We start from the raw sequence: 26,422 nt of genomic DNA on the forward strand, positions 1-26,422 counted from the left end.
TTTAGACACCTGTAAAGTGTCTTGAGATAACTGTGTTATGAATTGGCACTTTAAATAAAATTGAATTGAATTGAATTGAATTGCAAGGTCCACCTTGAACCGCACCTCTTCATCAGTGAGAAGTCATGGAGATGGTCAAGATCTTACCATGTGAGCACAACTAGCATGGAAATTAATTTTTTAATTATGCGATACCTGATGGTCACTCATGGGTGGAAATGGAATTTCTGTCTCTGTCTCCCTGTCTTTTGGACTCTCTTGTTCAAGACCCTTGCTGTTTGAATGGAGGAAAGGGTTACAACCAATTGTTATGTGACTGAAATTCAATGCTGTTGCCATGGAAATATTTGGACCAACTTCTGTTTGTTTATAAAGGCCATAAGATGCAGATGAAAGCTCACGAAAAACAAACAAACAAACAAAAAACTTTCACACTCAAACCTGGGCCTTTGTTATGGAGTCTTTTGTGATAATAACTGTTCTCAGCAAGGTGATAACTGAGATCTATGAACATGATGATATCACTGAAAACAAATTGACAGGTGATTTAAATAAATCTGGAAGTCAAACATATGTAATTTAATGCATCATCATCATCATCATTGTTGTCATCATAGACCTTTACTTAAACAGGTAAGAGCCATTGGTAAATAGCCACAAACATTCAGAGAAAGCACATACATTTGCATAGCCTCAAACGAGTCAAAAGGACCCTAAAGTGCACAGAAGGGACCAGCTCCTCTAGTTAGTTAATTAATTAAATAAGTGAAACTTATGATGCATGTTTTTTTATTTTCTTTTTAGACAAGATGTGCTTTTGTTGATTCTAGAAAGACTTTTGAGAACACGGAAGCGTTTGCTGTTTTCTTAAGAGTTTTGGAGCTGTTGCGTCTACAACAATGCATGGTTTGCAGTCCCCGTTCCAATTCATCCCAAAAGTGTTCGACGGGCTTGAGATCAGGGCTCTGTGTGGGCCAGTCAAGTTCTTCCACACCAAACTCACCAAAGGGTAAAGGTCCTTCCAAAAACTGTTGCCACAAAGTTGGAAGCACAGCATTGTCCAAAATGTCTTGGTATACTGAAGCATTGAGATGAACTTACCTGGAAGTAAGGGGGCTATAGCCCTGAAAAACAGGCCCATACCACACCTGAAATCAATAGAGGTGTGTCTGAATACTTTTGTGTATATTGACTCCAATCTGGGTCCAGTCATTTTTGTGTGTACAGGGGCTTAAAAGATGACCACTAGGTGTCAGTATGGAACCATGATTCACCATGAGAACACACAACCTCCAGAAAACATAAACACAGACTGCCATTTTCTCATTCAACACTAAAACAATATTAATTGCGGGAAACAGTCAGATCAGTCATGGCTATTACTCTTCACTATCTGGTGTATATATGAGAAACACTTTTATGTAAGTATATATAATGACTGTCTATAGACAATAAAACTTAGCATAGCATGGAGCTGGTAAAATGATCAGTGAAAATTCAGAACTGTGCCTTGAATGAATTTCTTTGAGAATTTAGGTTTAATTCCTGTGGATAAATGAGATGGTGATGAGATTCCCCCCACCAGAGTGTTTGGGTGAGAAACATCCCGCTGTTGTTCAGTTGCCATCTTAAAGCCATGGTATCCGTGTGTGTCCTCGATGCAGAGTCATCCTTCAGACCACAGCTGGCTGAAGCGAGCTGAGCATCTGCTGAGGGCCCTGAAGGCACCAGAGGGGCAGCCACATTCAAACATGTCACATGTTCCTCAGCCTTTCACTTTTCCTTGTGATTTAAGTAATACTGTTTGATTTGTAGAGTGTTACAGGAGCCTAGAAGGGGATAATATTAATATGAAGTGTGTTAATTGTGCAGCTGTGGCTCAGGACGTAGAGTGTGTTGTCAACAAATTGTAAGGTTGGTGGCTCAATCCCTGGCCCGTGCAGCCCCCATGCTGAAGTATTCCTGCTCCTGTTGGCATCAGTGTGTGACTGTTTGTGTGAATGGTTATTGCTTCTAACAGGCATTGGTCCATTGCATGGTCTTCTGTGCCACCGACGCGTGAGTGTCTGGGTGAATCAAGCAATAAAAGCCCATGATGTGAAGCACCTTGAGTGGTCAGTTGGACTAGAACAACACTATTTAAGTGCAGCCCGTCAAACATTTAAAACTGCATTCATCTTATTTTGTCATTTTTCCTCACTTGACAGACTGATGGTTTCTGCTGGTTGACAGCAGAAATAATACAGCTGATCCTTTCATATGTACGCAGGGCACCTGGCTGAAATAACCAACCGGATCAGGGAGATACACAAATATTTGAGTAGAGGCAGCCTGATACAGTTCTTCAGGTTCAGGAGTGTAACAGAACTAACTTCCATGTGACACTGAACAGGTGTCTCAGCCAAGACAGCCAAAAAATGTCCAACACCTTTAGTATTTCGCTGTGAATCTTATCCACAGCGGATACTTTGCTGCAGAGGAACTTTAGAGCATTTGGTGTATTTCTGAACTTTGGTCAGTAACAGTCAGCGCCACTGTTACTACTCTGTACAGCTACTACCATTATTACTGTTACTAATATTGCTATCATAATCACCTTAGTACCTCCTGTATACTTCATTATCATTATCTACAGTTCCAATACTTCTAGTATTATTACTGCTGCTATGCATCTCTGCTTGTGTGCTCCTTCTCTCACACCCCACCCCCTCTCCCTCTCCCTCTCTCTCTCTCTCTCTCTCTCTCTCAACCCAACCGGTCAAGGCAGATGGCCGCCCATCTTGAGCCGGGGTCTGCTCTGAGGTTTCTGCCTTCTAAAAGGCAGTTTTTCCTCGCCACTGTCGCCAAGTGCTTGCTCAAGGGGGAATGTTGGGCTCTCTGTATTACAATTTAATTAAAGAGTTTGGTCTAGACCTGCTCTAATTGGAAAGTGTCATGAGATAACTTTTGTTGTGAATAAATTGAATTGAATTGAATTGAATTGAATTGGTCAGAGGCAGACTAACCCTGCTTTCCCCTGTCCCGACTCCCGCTCTCTTAATGTAATTTTTTTTTTCAGAAAAGAGAAAGTGCATTTAAGTATGATAAGCCTAGTAGCAAAAGATGCACTGAAAATAAACTTGAGTTATTTCTCCGCCTCTTCTAAACTGAAATGAACACCTCAGGTGATTATGCCAAAGAGCAAAGACACATTATCACTGGTTACATAGATGAGAGTTCGATATGTTTAAATCTTCAATTAAAATCTCAACAGTATCTTGACAGATACTTCAGTACTCTCAGACGGTGAAAAATTACCGCTGGCTGCAGTTTGTCCCTGTGTATTGTTGTACAGCAGAACAAACACAGCTGTAGGTGCAGCCTGAAAATTCCCCTTTGTGATATCACAGGCCACAGTACATCACTGCAAGGAGAAGCAAAACTCTGAATTCATTCCCTAAAAGGCAGCTGAAATTCATGCATTAAATTTTAAATTGAATTAATGAGAGGATCAGATAAAATTTTTAATAGCCTATCTAATAAGAGAAATGGTGTTGTGGGACCTTCATTAAAGGGAGGTTAAGGAATGGCTCTACTGGGGACAGTCAGACTCCAGGGAGCTGATAAACTGGGTGTTTCACTTTCCCTGCTCTCATTTAATTTAGTAGAGTCGACCCACAAGTCTCTCCAGCCAAATATCCCACCAGCAGGCAGGGGTGGCCCGACAGAGGCAAGAGGATGTCCAGAGATGGTCACAATATGCATGCACTGAATTTTTAATGTGCATTGATATTTTACTAATGGTAGGTTAAAACAAATAAATAGGCAACATGGATAGAGAGAGCAGTTGCTGATCAATCTCCTCTCTTTCGCAGAACCTTTACACAGAAGTTACTACTAAAAAAGTAAAATTAATTTTAAAAAAAGTGGTTCTGACCATATTTAAGGCAATTCCAGCCATGGTACAACGATATAACACCATTTTACACGTAGGTTGTAATCTGAGGAGACTAGTATGGAGTGACTAGATTACAAACATGAGTCTTTACATGTTGTGAATTTTGGATAAAGCAACAATGTACAACAATAATGCTAAATATAATAATAATAATGATGATGATGGGATGACATCAGGAATATCTGTACCGCTGCTATAATGAAATAACCTTTCAAGAGCTTCTAGACAAAAGTACTTCACATGATTGTTCAGATTAAATAAGAGTAGCAAATTAATTCTAATAATTCAAAGTATGTTATGATCTGGGGGATGATACCAAGACTGCAGAAACACAGTGCTTCTGTGCAGATGTTGTGCAATATTAGTTTTGACCAGCACCTGTTAGAATCGCGTAATAATAATCTAGAATTAACAGGTTGTGTGATGTGTGCTCGATCCATAACCCATACAGGTGAGTTAAATAAAAAAATATATAGCAGGTCAATAACCCCTGGGCAGGTCAATAAGTCAGTTGGCTAGTTTGCCTGTTTATTTAACTTAGATTTTCCGCTACCTTTGTGAGGGAGAAAGAGAAGAAGCAGAAAGAATAGTAGGATCAGCACCTTGGACAGTTCAGCAGTGTGTATTCTTGTCCCAGTCCTCAGTCCTGATGATTGTGCTGATATAATGCTCAAAGTTCAGGTTCAAGTTCACATATTTTTCTGGTGCGAGTATTAAAATGAGCAAACTTATAGTTCTTACAATGTGTCCAACACCGTTTGCACTCACTGGCCCTTGTCAGAAGGTTTTTTAGCCCGTTAATGAGAGAAATCAACCCGACTGGTCAGTGCACGACAAGTGAAACGAACATGAGCAAAAGCAAGCAAATTTAAGAGCCAAAGCAGAGAGCTGGAAGCCAATAATGTGGCGGAAAATGTCGGTTGGCACCTGGCGGAGGTCAGTCAGTCAGTTCTAAAGCGGCACATCCCAGCAGGACTACAGGCTAAAGGTCATACTCAGTAAAGTGGAAAATAAAAACGAATCAAAAAGTGGCACAACGGTTAAATTCTAGTACTTCTACTACCACAATGAGGAGAATCTCAGAAAATCTGATCAATGAGTGTTATTGAATAACCCCCAACCCCTGGACTTCATTAACATATACATTACCAGAGGACATAATTCAATTGCACCCATTAAAACTGAACTATCAGAGGTCCTCGCCATGGGCTCATATGATATATGGATTTGATCCTTTACCTTATTAATAATTTCCTAGAACTGTGTAATTTGATTTTTATTACAAAGAAAAAAATGTTTGCAGAAAGTATGCAGTGAATAGTGAATACCAGCTCACTATGACATCATCAAGGCTAATGTTGACTTGACAAAGCTTCTCCAGAGACACTAAAACAGTCTCTCTGAAGTATTCACTCATTCACGTAGAAATGCACACAAGTGTGCTATTCAACTGTGTGTGTGTGTGTGTGTGTGTGGAACAGTGAGCGCTTCCTCTTCGGGTTCACAGGGCTGAATTGATAATCACGAAGACAGAAATGATGAAACAAAGCGGAGCCAGTGTTTGACTCTTTGCTTTTATTCAGGTAGCAGCATCAGTCAGCACTGTCCTACTTTCACACTGCAGCTCCTCACAGCCCTGCAAAGCCACAAACGTATTCACGACAGAGTCAAATTACACACACACACACACACACCTGCATACTGAACATATGTGTCCAATCAGACACCTGCGCCCTGTGTGGAGTGAGAGACTGCTGTCACGACTGAGAGGGAGAAAAAGGAAAGATAATTAGAGAGAGACAGAGACACAGGAAGAGAGAGACAGGCTTCCAGTTTGACAACACTATGTCCTGGCTGAACAACCAGACTGAGCTCTCAGCTATCATGGACCTGATATGTTATGGACCTGTTATCCCAGGCCGCTTCCCTGGAGTGTCCACTCACAGCCACACTGAAGTTACACTCAACATTAACATCCTTCTTTCCAGCAATTTGCTCCCCCGGGCGCCTGACATGGCAGCCCACTGCTCCTGCGTGTTTCAATCAGCGATGGGTTAAATGCAGAGAAGAATGGAAAAATACACTGACCATAAAGGTAACAAAAATCTGTTATCAACCCAGTGGTTTCAACACAAATGATCATACAGAGAGCAGAGTGAGCTGCTGCAGTGGTTCTATGGTCCCTGATCAGTTTCAGCACTTCAGTGATCTGTTAGGGTTGTAGCAGCATGAATGACAGAGTCCATAAAGACTTCTGTCCTGCTTGGACTCCATAAATGTACTTCACAAATGAGTTTGTGCGAGTTTAATGATAGTCGTTGGACAATTAAGATGTCACCATGGAAATAATCTACTAACTGTCAATTACCAATAAGGGTCCTCTGATTAATCCGCCGCTAATTGTTATTGGCTGATTTCCATTCTGAACAGTTAGATGGTTGCTTCTTATGAGCCAATCGCATGAGCTGATGAGATAAACACACACAGTTTCTCAATGCGGCGCAAACAGGCCGCAGTGTGCTGCTGTGTTGAAACCTATAGGAAGAGAGCCAGCTGTGGTGTGTTTAGCTAAAGGAGCAGCAGCTAATGCTAATGCTACTGACAGCCCACAAAGCTGCTAAACATGCAAAAGAGGGACTATTTCTATGAGTTGAGTAAAAAAAAAAAATCTAATTATTTATTTCCGTATTTTAATGGTGTTTATTATTATGCCACTAACTATAGATGACTATAAAGTAAAGAAACAATATTTTGATCGCTGATTGTCATTGGCTAATGCTGCTCCTAACAATCAATAATTGTCCCATTTGCTGAAAGCAGGCAATCTTAATTGGATCACCCTTAATTACCCAACAGCTTCATGAGTATCACCCCGAACATCTGGAATGGAACGGAGATGAGCCTGATATGCATGTAGCTGGGTCGCAGTCACGTCTGCATTTTTACTTTATGATATATTTCTACGATACGTGCGTCAGGACTCACAGTGAGATTAACATACTTGATATTCTTTAATGTCATTTTTAACATCAAAGCCATATCTAAAAATATTCCCAACAGTAACTTTTTGAATTTTTATATTATCTGTGTTCCATTTTTGACTTTTTATCCAATCTGAGTTTTCATTTATCTTATCATATAGTGACAAAGATCCTGATGTGGATACTCAGCAGTGCCTTTACGACATTTTTTTTTGTCATGTGGTGTTAGCATAATATTATTGTGACTGTATAGTGAGTGTGTGTGTTCACCATGCCCATCACAGGCGTTACAGCATTCGTGACAACTGAGCAGAGAAGGCAGAACATTAATAACACACATTAGGATCACCACACTATTGTGTGGGAGCACAAAAAAACAGAAGCACACACACCACTGCAGCACGACTGGATGCTACGGAATTGCTGTCAAACTAGAGGCCAGAATGAGGAAGAAAGAGTGAGGGGGGGGAAAAAGAACGAGTGTGTGTGAGGCTCCCTCCGTTTCACAGTTTCAGCATTCCTGTCCTCTTCAGAGCCTCCTCATGGAGGGTGGAGAAGACAAAATCAAACTGTACCCATCAGGACTGTAAACACACCGATGAATAACACTGATTATCGGGATGAAAAGGAGTGAGGTCAGTGAGCAAAACACTGGAAACATTCTGTAGCAGCACACTCAGGCTGATGTGGAGACACCCTGAACATGGACGACCTCCAGCCATCCTTGCTCTTAACTTCACTTGTCATACGAGGAGGATTTGGTCTGATCTCTTTCAGATATCAAACTAATTAAGCATCAGCAGATGGTCGGCTGGTTGCCAGCTTACATCTTGCTATCTGAGTGTGTGTCGCTCGTCACAATGAGATTTTCAAAATCTGTGCGGACATGTTTACTGTTTCTCTTCTTATCTGGCTGCCTGGTTATGATTTGCATGTGAGCCGGGGAGCTCCGTCAGTCTGACTGCAGCTGCTCGTTGTTGGCACTTTGTTGGAAGGTGTGCAAACACAACGTAAGTCCACAATATCTTTAGCTCTTCTTAAGCTTTTTGTTAAGTGCTCTCCTTCTGTCACCCTTTTCACCTACGTGCCTGTAAACACAGACACACACACACACACACACACACAATGCTATACCCAACCCACACCTCTGTCACGGGTCTTACACATAATGCAAGGCATTGAATGTCTGCTTGCCATTGCCTGTTGTGTGTCACATTTCAGGCAGAGCTCAGGGCCCACACAGCCAGGTCCAGGACCAGAACCAAGACCAGGACCAGGATCCAGAACAGTTGTCTTTCACTACTTTTACATCTTGGCAGAAGAGATCTCCTCCTAGATGATCTCCTCCCTCCATGGCAGAGGGCAAAGAATGGACATGAAGACCCTTGCTGTCCCACACTGAGGGTCAAACGTTCTAACAAAGTCTGAGGGGCTCGACTCTCAAAGTATCCTGGTGGCCTCATATGGGCTGTCAGTTTCCTGTGCCCCCTCCTCCCCAGCCCACAGAGTTTGTTAGTAGTTCAGGGCCGGGTTGCGAGGGTCTGCAGTGGTGGCTAGCTGTTGTTCTCAGCCGTCATATACTTTAGGGCGGCAAAGCCGTAGCGTCGTGACATGTTCTGCTGGAACTCCTCCTTTAGGGTCTTGAGGCAGACCCGGTACTGCTTGTTGGAGCGAAACTTGGTGATATCAAAGCTGGGCGCATGAGGCATGTGGATCATGTAGGCGTTGGGCAGGACCACAAACTCATACTCCTGTGGCGACAGAAGTACAGGGAGAACATTCAGTTTGGGGTACTATAACCATCTGATTTTGTTTTTACAAATCTTTGGCCTGTGAACACAACATCTGACAAATTGCGTTAACCTACTCAAATAGGTGATTAGATTATTTGGAAAGACCGCCCCCCCTGTGAGTGAAATAAACAGTCAACACCATGGTTGAACAATTTTTGGAGCTGCAGTGTGCACATGATAGAAACATGGATTTAGACACATGCCACAGGAAAAATTCTGCCAACTTGCAGGGTGTGGCTATGGTAAACAGAGGAATATCAAGCAAAATTCTCACAATTTTTGATGAGTGACAGACATGTTCTCTTTTCTTTTACAAACTTGTGGATCTAAAATCCTGAATAAGAGCCAAAATGTTGGTAAGACTGTGAGTTTAATGTTCTGGTGTTTTACTATGACTACTTGCAATGCCCAGTAGCTTGCAAAAAAAAAAAAAAAAGAAAACAAGAAGAGGACTAAGTGTTTGATTTGCTGGTACACTCAAGACGCAGGCACGTAGCAAAGGGGCAGGTGGAGCTATTTAAATCCAGAAAGAGTAAATGAAGGCAGCTTTATGGTATGTCATGAAGGGAACTTTTTCCATGGAAAATAAACTTTTAAATATGTAATTCTGATGAAAGGGGACAAGTTTAGAGGTTCAATCACTGGTGTCTTCACTGTGCAGGACTGGAGTCTTCCCTAAGGCTAGGTGGATATAACCCTAACCCTAACCCTAACCCCCGAACCCTGCTGAGGCTGTTAGAAAGTCACCAGAACAAGAATGGCAGAAACCAGCGTGCTAGCTAGGCTGCTGTGAGCATGGGCTCCTGATCAGTGGAGCAAGTGGAGTAAATGCACCCCCCCCACCCCACACACACCATTCAATACACAAGTGAGTGTTGGCTAGCTTTGCTTCACTCATGGCTAACTCTAGTTTGCCTCCTCCTTTTTTAAACATGAGTACTAACAATAGCCATGTTCATTCTTTACATTCATTCTGATATTTTTAGGTGTTTTCTTACACGTGAATGAGACTTGAGGGAGCTGGATGTTATTAGGGCTGATAATAATGTCGCTTCACTCAAAGCACACAGGTTCCAGCAGTGACAGACCGTTAACCTGGCTGATAACCCAGTAACACCAGGACAAAGCACTCACCCACAGCTGTGAGCAGTAAGCCCCTGACCAGTGGCTTCAGTGGCTAAAGTAACGTTAATGCTAGCTAGTCTATTCTGACTGATACATGTTCATGGCAGCTATTTTGCTTGTGTTTACGTCATTGTGGCATTCAACAGAGTTCTTCATTTTTGTATTTATTAGACTAAAAAAGCCGAGACAGTTGAACGTGGCGAGTTCCCCACTCACACATATCTCCCTACAGAAGCTACAGGACAGGTAGTGCGGTGTAGTGTAGTGTACATTAGTGTAGTGTATATTTTGTTGGGCTGCACACTTACTTTATCCCAAATGTTTCCAACAATGTTCAAACCCAAAGGAATCTGTAAGTTTATTTGACATAACGGTCTGCTTCGTTTGGTCGCCTGTTGCTATAACTTCCGAGAGAGAGTCCCAGTGATGAAGGACTCTTCATGAAGGAAGTAAACATAGTGTGAAAACTAAAACTTTAAAATATTTACTCATTCATGAACATTTCAACATAGATTTTCATCAACATTGGTATTGATCCCATAATACTTTTTTGTTTTCATTGCGAGACCCCTAGCGACAGAAACATACTGTGCATTTAAGGTTAAGATTACTACAAGTTACAACAGTTACCTTTATTGTGAAACCAGAAGAAATCAGGAAGTAGCAGTAAAAAGGTGAGACTCTTTCATTATAAGTTAGTATTTCATTGACAAGGTCATCCAAACCTGACCTAAGAAAACCTAAAAAGCCTTAATAATAATGCCAAATCATAATCAAATGCATGTTGACTTTCCTACAGGGGTGTTTACCGCACAGCTGTAAAACAGCAATAAATGTGTACAACACAAATTATGTCTTAACTTAAAACCGCTACAGAAAACAACTGATATACAATTATAGACTCTTAAAGTAATCTTTAGATACTTATTCCATAAATTGCAGTTACCATGAAGTTAAGTGCGGTGAAGAATTATAATGAGGCACGAAGCAGACAGTTTAGACAGTACATAAAAGGTAAGAGATGATTAAATGGAAGTGACTAAGTTACCTGTGCATCCAGCTCCATGATGTGAGCCACCTTGTTCCAGCCGAAGCCCACAAAGCGGCGGTCGTACTCGGGACTGTCTCTCCTCACCATGACGTAGGGCTCAAAGTCAGCTTCCCACTGCACCCTGTAGGGTGTGGTGGCTGTCCGCCATTTGGCAAAGTTAGTTGGTGCGTGACCTTTCGTCCACACATGGTACCTGGGAGGAGGAAAGGTAAAGGTGTTATTAGCTATGCTCTGACATCCAGTCGTTTTGGGAGGAAACGAGAGCGGTAGTTTCTAAAACATCCTCTGTCTGTTTCACATAAGGTCTGAAGACTTCTATTTATAGACTGTTTGTTTACTTCATACTATAGACAATTTTGATGAGAAAAGTTGCGTGGTCTATTTTTATGGTCCATGCCATCATAAACACTTCTTTCTCCACCACCCTCCAAGATAAAAGAGGTATTTAATGAGTGCAGATTCCAGGCGGGCGAAGCAAAGTGAGTGTGACCGTCTGCTAAAGCTGCACACACACAGGAGTAAAATAAATATCCCTCTTTTCCAACCACAGAGAAAAGCAAAAATCTAACTGACATGTTTCTGCACTTTGTGATTATTTGTATTGTGATGATGGCAATACAGTACTATAACTAGAGCTATTTTTTTATTTATTTTTATACACACACTATACAGACAAAAGCATTGGGACACATGAGCATTACATCAACAGGGACTTTAATGACCTCACATTCTAAATACATCGACAGCTTTGCAGCTATAACAGCTTCCACTCTTCTGGTAAGGTTTTCCGCAAGATGTTGGAGTGCATGCAAGTTTTCAGTAGCATTCCAGCAACTGAACTGTATATACCAATGTAGCTTTCCATCATTTTAATTGTTAATTTCATTTTTCTGTTTAATCTGTCGCCTGCTCAGTCTCTCTCAGCGTGTTCCTGAGGATTATGTAAAGATCTGAGTTAATGAATGAAAAAACAGATGAATCACTGACTGACAGACAGGGAAATGAAAAGAGCTGCTGTAATGATTTGCCTAAAGACGTCGCTGGCTATGGAAACGCAGAAGGTGATTACCTGAAGGTGAACAATGTGCCCATGTCCAGCTGAGACAGCAGCTCAGCCTTGGACTTTGGGTAAGACAGACGATATCGCAGTGTCTCGAAAGCTGGAACCACCAGAGCTTTCTTAGTGTTGGCCATGTCCAGCTGCACCACCGACTTCCTGCAAATAGATGAGATTGTATACCGTATAACATTGCAGCATACATGTCCAATAATTCATAAAAATAAAAATTGTTCTCCTAAAGTCTAAAGATATGAAGGTGTCAGTCACACTGCCAAGTTCTCTTCCAACTCATACCTGAGGTACTCATAGAGGCCGTACATGGGCAGGAAGTCAATGTCTGACAGAAACATGTATGGCGTGTTGACCTGCCGCATGGCCACATTTCGCAGCAGGTTGACTGGGTAGAACTGTCCCTCCTTGTAGACGATGTGGTAACCAACGTTACCGCGGCTCATCAGCACCTCAGAGCCCTGAGCATAGCGTAGGAACTGCTGGGCCTCAGCGTCGGAAAGGTACAGGGCCAGACTGATGGGGCCCTCCCAGTGCTTACAGATGGCCTCCAACATCTGGAGCCTGTATTGGGCGGGACACAGGGATCACTCAACAGCAGCCACCAAACTGTGCTATGCTTTGCTGTCCTGGCTCCATGATGGTTGAACATCAGTACTGCAGAGGCTCTACATATCTTGCTCTTGCTCTAAATTTAACTCAGTTCAACATATTTGATGATGTTAATGTACTTTCATGATTCTTCCAAGTGTTGGGTTTTATCCACATGATTGAATGCACATATTTCACTTAGTCACTTATATTTAAAAAAGTAACGTAATGTGAACATAAGAGAATAAATTGTGATTCAATTCAATTCAATTCACTTCAATTTTATTGATATAGCACCTTTTACAATCAAAATTGTCTCTAGATGCTTTAAGGAGACTCAGAGTCTGAACCCCTGAGCAAGCAGACAGTGGCAAGGAAAAACTCCCTTTTAACAGGAAGAAACCTTGAGCAGGACCCGGCTCACAAGGGAGAACCATCCTGCTGATAGTCGGCTGGGTGAAGGGGGGGAAGAAAGGGTAGAATTCTAATGTATTTAATATTCAATAAACCTATATTAATATTAAATACTAATATTTTTTCACAATCTACTTAATTCAGAGAATGCACACTGGATAAATTAAACAAGCAAAATTTGCTCATTCATAGTGTAACTGAATACTGATCCCTGCTACCATTGACACATGACCCCATGAGGAAAATGTTCCTGAATATTTCAGGGATACACTGCATGTGTGAAAAGGTCTTAAAATGTGATGATCCTGTTTTGGTTACTGTTATTTATTTATTCATTTCAGACAAAAGGGATGAGTAATGTGGTCCACAAAGTCCCTGACAATGTATTAGATTCTGAAGTGTACATGAACATCCTGTATGGAAGGTTTACCTTTTGTCATTTCATGAAACATTAAAGGTATTAAGAATGCCTGTGGGGTTTCTAAAATGGAAAGAGATCGTCCTCAATGGAACATGTGAACTACTTTATTTCAAGAACGCTAAAGCCTGTAATCTTTTTTTTTTCTTCTTATGTTCCACTATTAGTACCCCTCAGTGACACAGCCATTTCATTTCACCATGGTTTAGCCCTGTGGTGTACACTAACTTAAACACCGGTAGCATTATAAACAGTGAAGCCAAGATTTGCAACTAAATTACCACAATAAAAACAGATCTGAGGGAAAAAAAATCAGTGAGTTCTGGTTTTACTGACTTCAATTACTGATGAAATTCCAAGCTTACTAAACATTCAGCCCGGCTCCCACTCTTGTTTTCTCCTTCGGCATCCTTGAGAAGGACATTTTCAGGCATGTAATTTCTCTGACCTTACTCACCACCCTGCAAAGAACTAGAGTGACTTTGACAAACTAAGTTCAGTTAATTCTGCTGATGACCTCAAAATTCAGCCACCGTTTTTGCTGCTGGAGAAAGCTGAGACAGTAAGTCCTTATTCTTAGTTTTAGAAAAGGTTCTATAGGTGATAATCATATATAAATGGAGTAGCTTGAGAGGCAGTAAGAGATCACTAGTGATATTTACGTTAGAGAAACTTTTGTGGGAACACTAGATTTAACTAACTGCATATGAAGTAGGCTGAATTACCGAGCAGCTGCAACACTAAAATGCTGCTCTAACACTGAAAAGTTAGTATTGACAATGTAATAATATCAGAATTATATTTCAGTCACAGAGGACATTTTTCAAAAGTACAAAGTACTTACTCCTGTATTTTTACTTGAGTGAGATTTTCAGTGCAGGACTTTTACTTGTTATGAAGGATTTTACACTATTGGATTGCTACAGCATTGGGAGGAATCTGAATACGTCTTCCACCACAGCTCGTGTGTCACCATCCAGTTTTAACCCTGTTCTTTGTGGAGTTAAGTGTGCTAACCTAGTGTTTGGTTAGCAAACAAGAGTGTGCCACATTCTGATGTGACCAGAAATCTGATGGAAAGAAAGAAAGAAATCAATAAATTGAGTAGTTTCAAAGCTTAATTAATATCCTTCCTGCTTGTCCTAAGCAGGGAGGATATTAATCAACTTTTAATTATTTCCGGTTTGAATGTCTGGGATTACCTCGAGTCAGTTAAACAAAGAGAAGTGAAACGGATCTAACACGTATATGTAACTACTGAATATAGACCTTTCAAACAGAGGAGGAATGGATGTTGTTTTTTCTGTTAATGATGAAACAGACAGTAAGCTTAGCATCTAAACGGCAGGTTGATGTCATTTGGTGGTAAGATCCCTGGATTTTGTTTATATGTCAAGAACGTACGCAGTGCTATTTATCTTAATCAAATCTGACAGAGGTGTGTTTTAAAATCCACTGAAAGCAGAACATTGTAGAGCTCATCAGATGCTGCACATCTGTCCACACCGTCTCTCTCCGAACAATGAAAACAATTCAGCTTCGTGGCTCGTAAATGGAACCTTCTCATTTACAAGGATTCTTGTGTGTGCATGAACATGGAAACAAGAGCAGGAACACTATGAGTAGAAGAAGAAAAAATATTCAGCATGACTAGCAGCAGCAGCACCAGAGAAAACTGGTTACGTTTCAAGTGCATTTCCTCTCTGCACTCCACATGCTCCCCAATAATAGCAATGTGATGAGTCTTACAACTGGGGATAAAGGCATGCACTTTCATGGTTTCTTCTTAATGCTTGATAGTGAGTGGTTCACCTACTTCACCACCTTTAAAAATAAATTTGAAGCATTTATGTCACAAATGACAGAATTCAGAAAAGCCACTCAGTTCTGAAGTACTCTTTTCTCCACCCGAAACTTCTTCTTCTTCTTCTCTTCTTCTTGAAGTGCTCTTCCGAATAGAAACACAGGGATCTCCTGGATAATTGAAATATCTTGTATGTTTATCTTCGGGACAGGATCAGGGATATAATTATTTCAATTTTGTTTTTGAGAAATCATGTTTTTTTTTTTTCCCTCATTTTTCTCTTAGGTACTTAAAATAACATGGAGTGCATCTGAGGACCTTCCCACTTTCATACCTAAACCCAAATGTGGAACAGTTGTGAACAAGGTTTATTTCATTTCCATGCAGGGGAGTGTTTTATAACAGACTATAACTGAGCTTTGTTACTGTGGATGAAGCACAATACCTGTCCATAGAGAGCTGGGCCACAAGAGTGACATCAGTGTTGTCAGAGCTTGGTTCATACTCATAGTGGAGGAAGTAGAGATGCGTTCGATGGACAGTGAATCTCTCTCGACGAAACTCATAGCAAGGATCGTCTTCGTCCAGCTCTGACAAAGTCTTCTGGAGCTGCAGGCAGAGGGGACAGGGACACTATCAATAAGACATTTTATGGACCACGAAGTTAACCACTGAAGATGCTCCAAACTTTGGTCAGGCATCAGAGTCTTAGGAGCTCACACCACATATATTAAACTGCATTGACTCAAAGAGCTTTATACTTCGCCTCTCATTCACCCATTCACATACAGACTGACAGACAGACAATAACCAGTCACCCTGCAAGGCATTGGCGTAATAATCAAGAGCAATTCGGCTTCAGGGACTTGCTCAAGAACACCTGGCATGTGGTGAGGAAGGGCCAGGTATCAAACTTCACAGCCTGTGTTTAATGGATGACATATTAATGTCTATATATTTGGATAGATAGACAGATAGATAGAAGTACGAACTGGTGTCAGCATTCTGTATCCAGGTTGGTGTAACTTGAGTTCAGTTCAAGTGAACATGTGCTCCATATACTGGACTTGCTGAATCTAAAACACATAGTTATTTTGGAAATTATAAAAAGACATGAATCAAGGACTTGGTGATACTCTGCTTTGAACAGTGTGATTAGTGGCGCTGCAGTGAGTGACTGGGCTGCAGTGGCACTGTGGCCCTGAAGGAGGCCACTCTGCAGTGTGCTGTTGGAGCCAATCCCTCAGTGACCTCATTAGTCTTATCATCACTTTAATGGGATTTAAATCGCTGCTCAAACTCTGAAAAATTGAGTGAGCAAACTATTTCCTGAGTTAAGGACACATTAGAACTGAGTGCTGGCAAAAAAAAGGCTCTCGCACACCATGACGGAAAATTATAATGTGATTAACTGACTACAAAGTTGACACTTAAATAATTGGGGGGGCCCCATAGTAGCTGGTCCTGTAAAAAAAAACAAACAAACTCCTGACCATGGTGACCTTGTGCAGGTGTGAAGCACCATCCGGCTAAATAATAAAATACCAACACACAGTCTATAAGTATGATGGACACCAAAAGCATGTGGTCCAACCAAATCTAAAGTCAGAATGTTTGCTCTGAATAGACACACTGGAAGCCTCCTATTGCCTGCATTCTGCCACCTACTCAATCTCTCTGGAGAGATTTCGTGTTTATCCTAACAGTCTCCACACAATGATTACATTAACGGGGATAATGCTGCACTTTTGGACTCTCACGATTTTGCTTTCTGTGACACAGAGGACTGTATGCCCATATCCTAAAATTCTCCCTAAAGTGGTCTAAGGGTGCCCTGATCAGGATTTTAGGGGCTAAACATAGATCATAATCACTGGAAAATATAGTTTGTTTACTTAATTATCATCTAGAGGTAATTATTAATCTTCAGAAAACAGGGACACCTTTTTTAAGTGACTGGACAAATAATCCACTCACACACCAAATAATTTTGATACAGATTCATGCTTCATTTATAAGGTCAAGTTAAACAGTTTTGGAGGGCAGACGGTGTCATGAGGGTGTGAGCATTCCACATGATTTACTGTCTGGTTTAACTGCTAGCTGCCAGACTCTTGTAAAGCAACTGTACGTATATACTGATTTCCCTGATGTGGAATTTCATGCAATGTACATTTTCATTTCCTTAAGGCAATAATCTTCTTTACCACGGTGCTTTCAATAAGAAATAATTATTAAGTATTGATCATTCTGATAATGAATATGATGAATACTTGTAGAAAACGACTGGGGAGCTGATAATGTCACAGGTGTTCACTGACATTTGTGGCGGGAATCACGCTGCATAAAATAGCCTTACACCTTAAACTGGACCTATTATGAAAAACAGTACCTCAAAACCTGTTTGTGTGTGCTAATGCATCCAGCTGCTTCTCTCTGGTCAGCTCAATGCAGGACGAGCTCGCAAAGGAGCGATCAGTACCAACGGTCCGTGGTGAAAGTACAGATGAAGGACATGTGAGTATCAAAAAACAGTTGCAGGTGAATATCATATGTAAAGTTATCTGTTATTAGATACAGCTTCCACGTTGTGTTTGTCGCTATTGTATTTAGCATCCTGTCCATTTCACTGGCTGTGCTGCCTGTTAAAATGAACATGTAAGTTTCTAGACTGGAACGATCGACAACCATTGACTCCCGTGTAATTAATGTAGTCAACACTGTTTCTCTTATCCAGTTACTGTATTGTTACTAGCAAACTGATTAAAATTGGCTATGAGATATTTGTCTGTAAGGTGGCACGTTGGTGCAGTGGTTAGCACTGTCGCCTCCTAGCAAGAGGGTTCCAGATTCGAATCCCGGTCTGGGCCCTTTTATGTGGCCCTTCTATTCTCCCTGTGCCTGCGTGGGTTTTCTCCGGGTACTCCGGCTTCCTCCCACAATACCAAAAACATGCACATTAGGTTAATTGGTTACTCTACATTGTCCCTAGGTGTGAGTGTGTGGTTGTTTGTCTTTGTGTGTTGGCCCTGCGATTGACTGGCGACCAGTCCAGGGTGAACCCCGCCTCTCGCCCGTAGTCAGCTGGGATAGGCTCCAGCTCCCCCGCGACTCTGACAGATAAGCGGCATAGAAAATGGATGGATGGATATTTGTTTGAAGTCCATAGATGGGTATACCTTGGTCCCACTGGTTTCTTTCAGTTAAGAGCTGATTGCACTGCTGGACATCTTCTGATTTCGAAGGGAAACAAGCTTGGTGTGTTTTTCATCTGATGCTCTGAGGTTCCTTGGCCGACCACCGCGTCTATGATCCTCGGCGCTGCCCATTCCTTTGTGCTTCTTCAAAAGAGCTTGAGCAGCACATCTTGAAACCCCAGTTTGCTTTGAAATCTTTGTGTGGGAGAGACCTTGCTGATGCAGTATAACTACCATGTGGCTTGTTGTTGTGCTCAGAGTTGCCATGGTGTATGTACCTGTGACAAACTGTGTTCCACAACATCACCTTGGTGGCAGAGTTTGGCTGTTCCTCACCCAGTTTTAAGGCTCCTACACAGTTGTTTCTGTTTCAGTTAATGACTGTGTTTCAACCGACATGTGAAATTGATGATCATTAGCACCTGTTTGGTATAATTGATTGATCATATGCCTGACTATAATCCCACAAAATCCATGACTTTGTGCAAGTGTTCCTAGAAGAATTGATGCTGGTTTGCAGGCAAAGGGTAGTAAAACCAAACAGCGACTTGATTTAGATTTTTCGTGTTTGCTCACTTTGCATTTTGATTGATAAAATAAAGAATCATTATTTAGATTTTTGGCAGCATTCTTAGTTTATAGCATTTTTTCAAACCTGTCTAAAACTTTTGTATAGAACTGTATATGTGAATATATACATGTAAAATACAAATATGTAAGTGTTGGACGCCTATCATATTATTATTTGTTTTTTCCCCTTTCCAGACTCTACCTGACAGCCCTGCATTTCAGCTTAAATGCTGGCCATCCCCAAACAACAACATCTGTGGGTGAACCACTATTTCGAGTGAATTTCCCAAAATCGATGAACTGCAAAGCCGGTAAAACCAGAACCAACCCTCTGTAAGTTTAACATGTTTTACTGAAGATTTCACACTCTAATATATTGTGTAAATAGACATTATTCTGCAAAACATAAATAAAATAAATTTACTGCAGCCTTCCGAATAAGTTAAAATTAAAAGTGAAAACTATATACATAATAAACAAATAAGTAATAACACAAATGTGCAACAGAGCTAATGGGTTTTGGGACTGTTTCACAGAGAATACAACATATTGTTATTATGTTTTCCGGGTTATGATAAGACCTCATCTTTCAAACGGATCCCAGTGCCTGAGGATCTGTCTAGCCAGTTTCTCAAACCAGACAAGGAGGATGTTATAGACAGCTACGTGTTTAGGTTCAATCGAGGGAAGGTCTAAACTCCATGTATCTTCCTTCGCCGTGAGGGAACTCTGTCCGTATCCGTAGCACCACACAAGTGGGCAGTACTACCTGGATTGTCCAGCTCAGAAATCCCCAGCACCAGCTTACAAAACTGCTGTATGCCAAGTATCTGTAATGGCTTGTGATACCCTTTTACAGAAGAGGTCATATTTTTGTGTGTTTTCAATGTGGTTTCTGTGAAACCGAAGACATGGCAGATTGTCTTGACTGTCGTACCAAGTAGTACATACAATACTTTCTTTTGAACAATGTATGTATGTATGAACAGTTTTGTGCACTCTCAGTGTTTTGATATGTTATCATAATTTAACGTATTTCCTTCCAAACTCATATATGGATTACAATAACTGATACCATTATCCATAAAAAACAACTTATCTATTCCCTTTATACGTAAAGGCACATAGTCTGCTCTGTACATGCTGAAGGTTATTGATGTTAAAGGAACAGCTTAATGATGTCTCCGTAAATTTACATGCACTTACACAAATGCGAAAAAGTGTTCTGCTGTGTCCTGCATCGAAAGCCCCTTCTTGCACAGGGTCTGACTCTGGATCAAACAAGTAGCCCGGCAACACTGTCAACCTATTAGTAGGCTGCAGCAGGTTGTTATCTGTGTTAGCCATGTTTCCGCTCCTTCTGAAAAGGGTTTCTTTAGAGGGGGTAAAAAGGCGGGTTGTTGTGCTTCACCCGACATGACATTGGTATAATGCCATTGACCAGACATTTCAGAGAGACCACAGCAAACTGTAATACCTTGTCAAAAAGGGGTATAATATGTCCCTTTTAACACTTCTTGAGTTGCCTTCAATTGTTTGTTCATTAACTTATTCTTGGTATTGGAAAAACAAGATTAAAACATGTTTAAATTCCACAAATTTACATATCAAGAAAAAAAAAGTCTTGCTTTGTTATTGCTGCTGCAGAGCCTTTTCCAAATACCCATAGAAATGTACGGGAGTAAAAGGTTTACTGACCGACAGAAATTCACCAGCACCCTTCATATCTTGAGCACGACACAGAAACCACAATCAGAAACACAGAGAAAATTTCACCTACGTTCTCGCTGTTGTGGTCAGCCTCGCTGGGACAGCCAAAGAGTTCTCGCCGTAGCAGGTTGCCATCGTACTCCAGAAAGGTTAGATAGAGATTCCGAAAAAACTCCACATGTTTGTTCTTTACTCGCAGCTTCTTGGGAGAATTCCAGTGGATCACCTGGGCAAAAGAGAGTTTTATCAGGGTACATAATGCTATTGTAATGCTAGGACCATTTGGTGCGTTTCATCAAATTATGAACACCACTCTGGCCCAAAGTCTTTGTAACCCACTGATGCTTACATGGAAGGTATTTAAAGCATTCAAACACTGGAAACAATCTGTCCAGAACTTGTATTTATTAACCCTTTCACACATTATTTTAGTCATTACACTTGCTCCTGCCAGTGCGCATGCGTCGATACGTGTGCTGTTACAGACGCTCCCGATCTTTCTACTAGTTTTCTACTATTTTATTATTTTTTCGCGACTCCTTTCACTTTCTTTCAAGAATTTCCCTCCAGGGATTAATAAAGGAATTCTGATTCTGATTGCTCATGATCACTACATGTATCTGCCTAGATGAAATTAAACTGTAACTGGACACATTTTTGCATTTCAGGTACTTACAAATATACATAGAAAGTACATTCACACTTGTTAAAACTCTCACTACTTTTGAAATATTCTCTTTTAAAATATGCCCACGGCTTCTCAGAACTACTTTCTGATACCTTGAGCAACATCCTTATGAGTAACTACACTTTGGACACAGAAACCTTTTCCTCGGTAAACCTTTCCCTATCCTTTTCCTGCCTGGGTAAACCTTTCCCTATCCTTTTCCTGCCATTTTGATTTGGTGTAAATTCTGTCTTAAGGTCCCCTTTAATAACAAAAATGGTTCATGTCAGTTTTTGTACAAGGAAAACCTTCATGTAGTAGCCTGAATCCAAAGCACTTTAATACAAAATAGGAATCATAATTTGGACAAAGTATTTCATTATTTGATTACATCTTCTACTTTCTATAGTAGTCAAAACCCTGGATTCAAGGTTTATAGTCTGATTGACTTATTTTAATGCAGGGAAACCAAATAAAAGACAAAAAATAGCATCATGTGGGTGTTCTACAAACCACTCAACAAGTTCAGCCTGAAAGAGTTGAAACTAAAACTAAATAAAAGAACTACTGCTCTGCGTTTCTAAATCTATCATTGTATTGTTAGTTCATTTTCCTCTAGGATCAATATACTTATCAACATACTATAATTTTTAAAGGATTTGACTGTTGGTTTGCTCTCTCTGCAAGACACGTCTGCTCATTTGACAACAACATCCTGGATCCATCCATCCATGACCACTTAATGTTTTCATATCAACTCAATGAATGGTGCTCCAATTTATGCTTGGAACGTGATATGAAATGAGACATTGACAAAGCCATTAAAAAACAAACGTAGGCATTAGTGAACATTATTGCTTTTAGCTTTGAAGTGTAAAGAGACAAAAGCCTCCTCACTGCTACTTCGGATTGTGCAATCTGATGAACGTAATGCTTAATCACAATAGCTTTTAAGTTCTACATGTGTCATATGTTTACGTGTTGAATCACTGTCCACCTTTGCACCCCTCCTGAAACTTGGAAAAGATGGAATGCTTTTCATGGTTAAAGATCTGTACTGCTTGGAATCTGCCTGAAATTGAACCAAATGTCTCTCACTTTGAGTGCTCAGTGGGCTCGAGAGTCTGGATTAATGCTGGTCACGTCTCATATGTCTGAACTGACTATGAAATGAGCGTGAGCACAGAGGGACAGCAGGGTCTCACCTTGAGATCTGACACATCTTTGTAGCACTTTTCAGAGCGGGTGTGGTCGGACAGCTGGACGTTCCAGAAGCAGGGCAGCTGGTGTACCAGGAATGGGTTCTGTTTGATCACAGCGTTGAAGATGTCCTATGTGCATGCACACACACACACGCACACACACACACACACACACACACACACACACACTAAGACTTCTGCTTTGCCTTATGTTTCCCCATCTAAAGATCTGCCACCTGTTTACTGAATGACCACACTATTCAATTTTACCTTTCATACTGCATGAATTTTAAACTAAAGACCAATTTAACAGGCACATTAAAACAATGCACAGCACAATTTAACATTTTTACCACACAGCATGTCAAAGGCATCTTTCATACTTCAGCAACATTATAGTTACAATGTGGTATTGTGCTATTATATGTTAAAGCGGTTTGTAGTGCGACAGTAAACTACCAGTGTGATTTTACTTTATTTATTTCATTAAGTCTATGTTTTTGACACATCAATCAGTTATCTGTGAGATCTTTGTGACTCCAAAGAACATAAACATACACATCAGAAATACAAAACTTCTGGGCTACTTTCCCAAAAGTTCCAGTTGGCAACTTTGTATATTTTGTTACAATCTAAAACCCATAGCTTTAAATATATAAATAATGTCACCGTCACCACTCTGATGATGGCATTATTCACGTCAGGACCCTCGTGTGAGGAGTCACCACAGTAAAAGAGGTGGAAAGAATTACTGTCTGCAGATGTGTTGGGTTTCCCCAGATGTATGTCTGATCACATATGTAAACACTTAATTGTTGTGAGGACATATATTTTGGTCTGGGAGACTTTTGTGTCACTGTGGGTTGACAGACTCTAGTTTTTTATTTATTTATTTTAATGGGACACATAAAAACTCCATAGCCACATAATGAGTGCTGTGTTAAAGAGGGCTGACAGTTGACTGGAGCTCAGACAGCAGAAGGCAGACGGAACTCTCAAACGATTTCCAAAGCTCCATTCATTTTCCAAACGGCATACCTTACGGGACTTTGCTTAATGAAGGTTTAATTAAAATCTCATAAACGTACCTCTAATCTAGATGAGCTCTGAATAGCTCTGAGATAATGGATAGACCCTTCACCAAGGTCTCACAGTCTGCCCTCACTCTGGTAGATAGCATAGAACATAGCATGGTTTAAGATTACACATAGTTATGACCTTTGGTATGCACCCAAGAAGGATGAAAACTGGACTATGACTGAAATCAAATCTTTGTGCAGCTTTGACATGGGAATGGAGTGTTCTGAGGTATCTGTGCTTCTTTTTTTTGAAATTAAAGCTGTTGTGGGCACCATGCAAAAGAACAAAAAATAAACAACATAACAGTGGCACAACCCACAACACATCCACGTGTGTCCGAGTGTTCATTGTTGCTCTTCAGGAATGTGCTTCTTGCACCTAATACTTTAATTTGGGGTTGTCTATCACACATTTTTAAGACTGGATTCTACTTTTTTTTTAATATTTGAAGTACAGATGCTAACAAATGGCTTATGCTTTTAACTTACATCTGTGTTTTTCTTATCAGTTTTATTTTTTTTCTGCTCAGCTGTGTGGAAGGTAGATATTACACAGATTTGAGCATGTCTTGTTTTTCATTTTTCACACGACTTATACTATTTTCATGCGCAGTCCAGATCAGATCAGTGAGATGGTCTGATGTAGCCATTACTTTTAGACATGGTCACATCACACATTGTGCAAAGTTGTTTGTTTGAACCCTTCACTGTAGCTTAGCTTAACGGTAAAATTTCACAGTTTATGTGCTAGCTTAGCCTAAAAGGTCAAGTCCTGCACGAGCACAAGTGTGTTTGTGAGGCTACATGTCTGATTTGGGTGGATGTGTATGTGCCGATGTACGTGTGCATGTGTTACCTGGTCTGCCAGGGAAGTGGACAGCATGCTCATTAGTTCCCTCTCTGCAGTCAACCTCCACATCTGCTCCCATCTCAGCTTCCGTAGACGATCCAGGAGAAGCAAAATCACCCCTGGAAAGACACACCAACACACACACACACAGAAGTACGTTCAAGCACACACACACACGTACATGCACAAACACAAACACACAGATATGGTAGCTTTAGAGAGTGAGATAGGTGTCTAGCCGCCCGGTAAAGGTGATGAAGTCCCATCATGAGGTGGTGAATCACAGCCTTGTGTTTTCTGTGATAAAGCTGTAGACTGTAGAGCTTAAAGACAGGCCTGTGCGGGATGGTGAAAGCATGTTAAAAATCCTCCTGAAAGCACACATCATTCTTCAAGGTTCATGTGCGACAAACAAAAACTTCTCAGTTCCCTGGCCAACAGAAAAAATCTTCCTGGGCGCTACAAATAAAATCAAGCAGCCGGTTTTCAGAAAGACATTGTGAATATTCTTTTTTTTTTTTTTTTCAAATTGGAACAAACAAATCATCTTTCACACCCCGCTGTGCTCCATCCGTTGCCACGGCCACCGTCATGAAGCCGAGCGGCCGCAGCTGAAGCTGGAGGCTTTCTGTCAGGTTACTGTTGTGTAAAATGCAACACAAGCCGTGCTGTTTCTGAGATATGCTGTTCAGGCCCGCTGACAGGAGGTTTAAGAGCACAACACCGAACCTTTACAACACAGACGTGTCCAGGTGAGTTTACACCGCTGCTGTGAAATTCACAGAGCTGCTGCAGTGGGCCGTGTTTGTTTTTGGGTTACAGTCAACAGAATGATTATCCTCCCTGCTCAAAACAGCAGAGAGAGGGCTAGAAGTCTCCTGGAGGGAAAGACATGCTGGATCCGAAAGAGGAAAAAAAAATATATATGCAGGGGAAAATAATAACATGGTGAAATGGAATCAATTCCACTATCAGCTACACCGAGGCTCTGTGAAATTATAGCAACACCTTTTTGAAAATACAACTTTTAACAAGACTGGTGAACGCCTGCATATTTCATCAGTGTCCGTGCAAAATGCACTGCAAGGAAAACAAGAAAACAACAAAAAACCACCATAACGCAGCTCGTGCTTCACTTTCAGTCCTTCCACAGATTAATCATCACTGATGAGGTAACACACAATGTAGCTGTACTTTACTGGCATTCATGCGTTATGCAGCCGTGTTTGATCTGTATTTTATTAGCAGTATTTTATACTCTTTCCCATTTGTCAACAGTAGCAGAAGGAGAACTGCAACATTTATCGTCTTGCCTCTGGAGAAGTGACAGAAAAAAAAAAGAGGAAGAAAACGTTTGCACAGGGTCCAAAACTAACTCTGTGCTCTATCTGCCAAAACATTTAGCTAGTCCTAAAAATACAGCTTCTCAAATGTGAGGATTCACTATTTTTCTTTTCTTTTAAAGTATTTTAATTGCTTGAATGTGTTTGTAAAAATGGTGAACATTGGGACTATTGGTTGGAAACATCAAACATTGTGATTGACACCACTTTGTGCTTTTTTTTTTTTTTTTTTTTACAAACCAATCAATCAATTAGCTGAGAAAATTAGCAGATTAACCTAAAATGAAACAAATCAATAATCAAATGCCTACTGTAATAATAAAATCCTACCTTTACCATGCATAATGCACCATGATCTTTGGATGACATTGTATCTAATAAAATAACCGTCGCAGGGGACACTTTACTGCACTCAGTATGTTACTACTTTCTGTGTGATGTAGTCCAGTAGATGTGTTGTGTGTTGTGTGTAGTGAGTCTCTCCTGATGTTTGAGAGAACTACCAGAAGACTGTAGCACTCACAGAAGTGAGAAGAAGAAGTTACTTTTGTTTTTAATAAGCATGAAGGCCACATATTGGGTTCTTTGTCACAAAAGAAAAATAAGAAATAAAAAGTCTCT

At 40.7% G+C, this 26,422-nt stretch overlaps 1 protein-coding gene across 1 annotated transcript in view; it reads right to left on the minus strand.

Annotated features, from left to right (window-relative positions):
* Window positions 1-5,492: 5,492 nt before the first annotated feature.
* Window positions 5,493-26,422, minus strand: part of large1 (LARGE xylosyl- and glucuronyltransferase 1) — an 89,910-nt gene continuing 68,980 nt past the window's right edge. The window contains exons 8-15 of the mRNA XM_046378531.1: window positions 24,465-24,577; window positions 22,533-22,658; window positions 20,731-20,886; window positions 15,629-15,792; window positions 12,242-12,520; window positions 11,957-12,103; window positions 10,885-11,080; window positions 5,493-8,669 (exon numbers count right to left, since the gene is read on the minus strand). Coding sequence (XP_046234487.1) covers window positions 8,472-8,669; window positions 10,885-11,080; window positions 11,957-12,103; window positions 12,242-12,520; window positions 15,629-15,792; window positions 20,731-20,886; window positions 22,533-22,658; window positions 24,465-24,577 — 1,379 coding nt within the window. The 3' untranslated portion in view covers window positions 5,493-8,471. The remainder of the gene's footprint in view (window positions 8,670-10,884; window positions 11,081-11,956; window positions 12,104-12,241; window positions 12,521-15,628; window positions 15,793-20,730; window positions 20,887-22,532; window positions 22,659-24,464; window positions 24,578-26,422) is intronic.

Source organism: Scatophagus argus, chromosome 22, assembly GCF_020382885.2.
Source record: "Scatophagus argus isolate fScaArg1 chromosome 22, fScaArg1.pri, whole genome shotgun sequence".
Lineage (NCBI taxonomy): Eukaryota > Metazoa > Chordata > Actinopteri > Scatophagidae > Scatophagus > Scatophagus argus.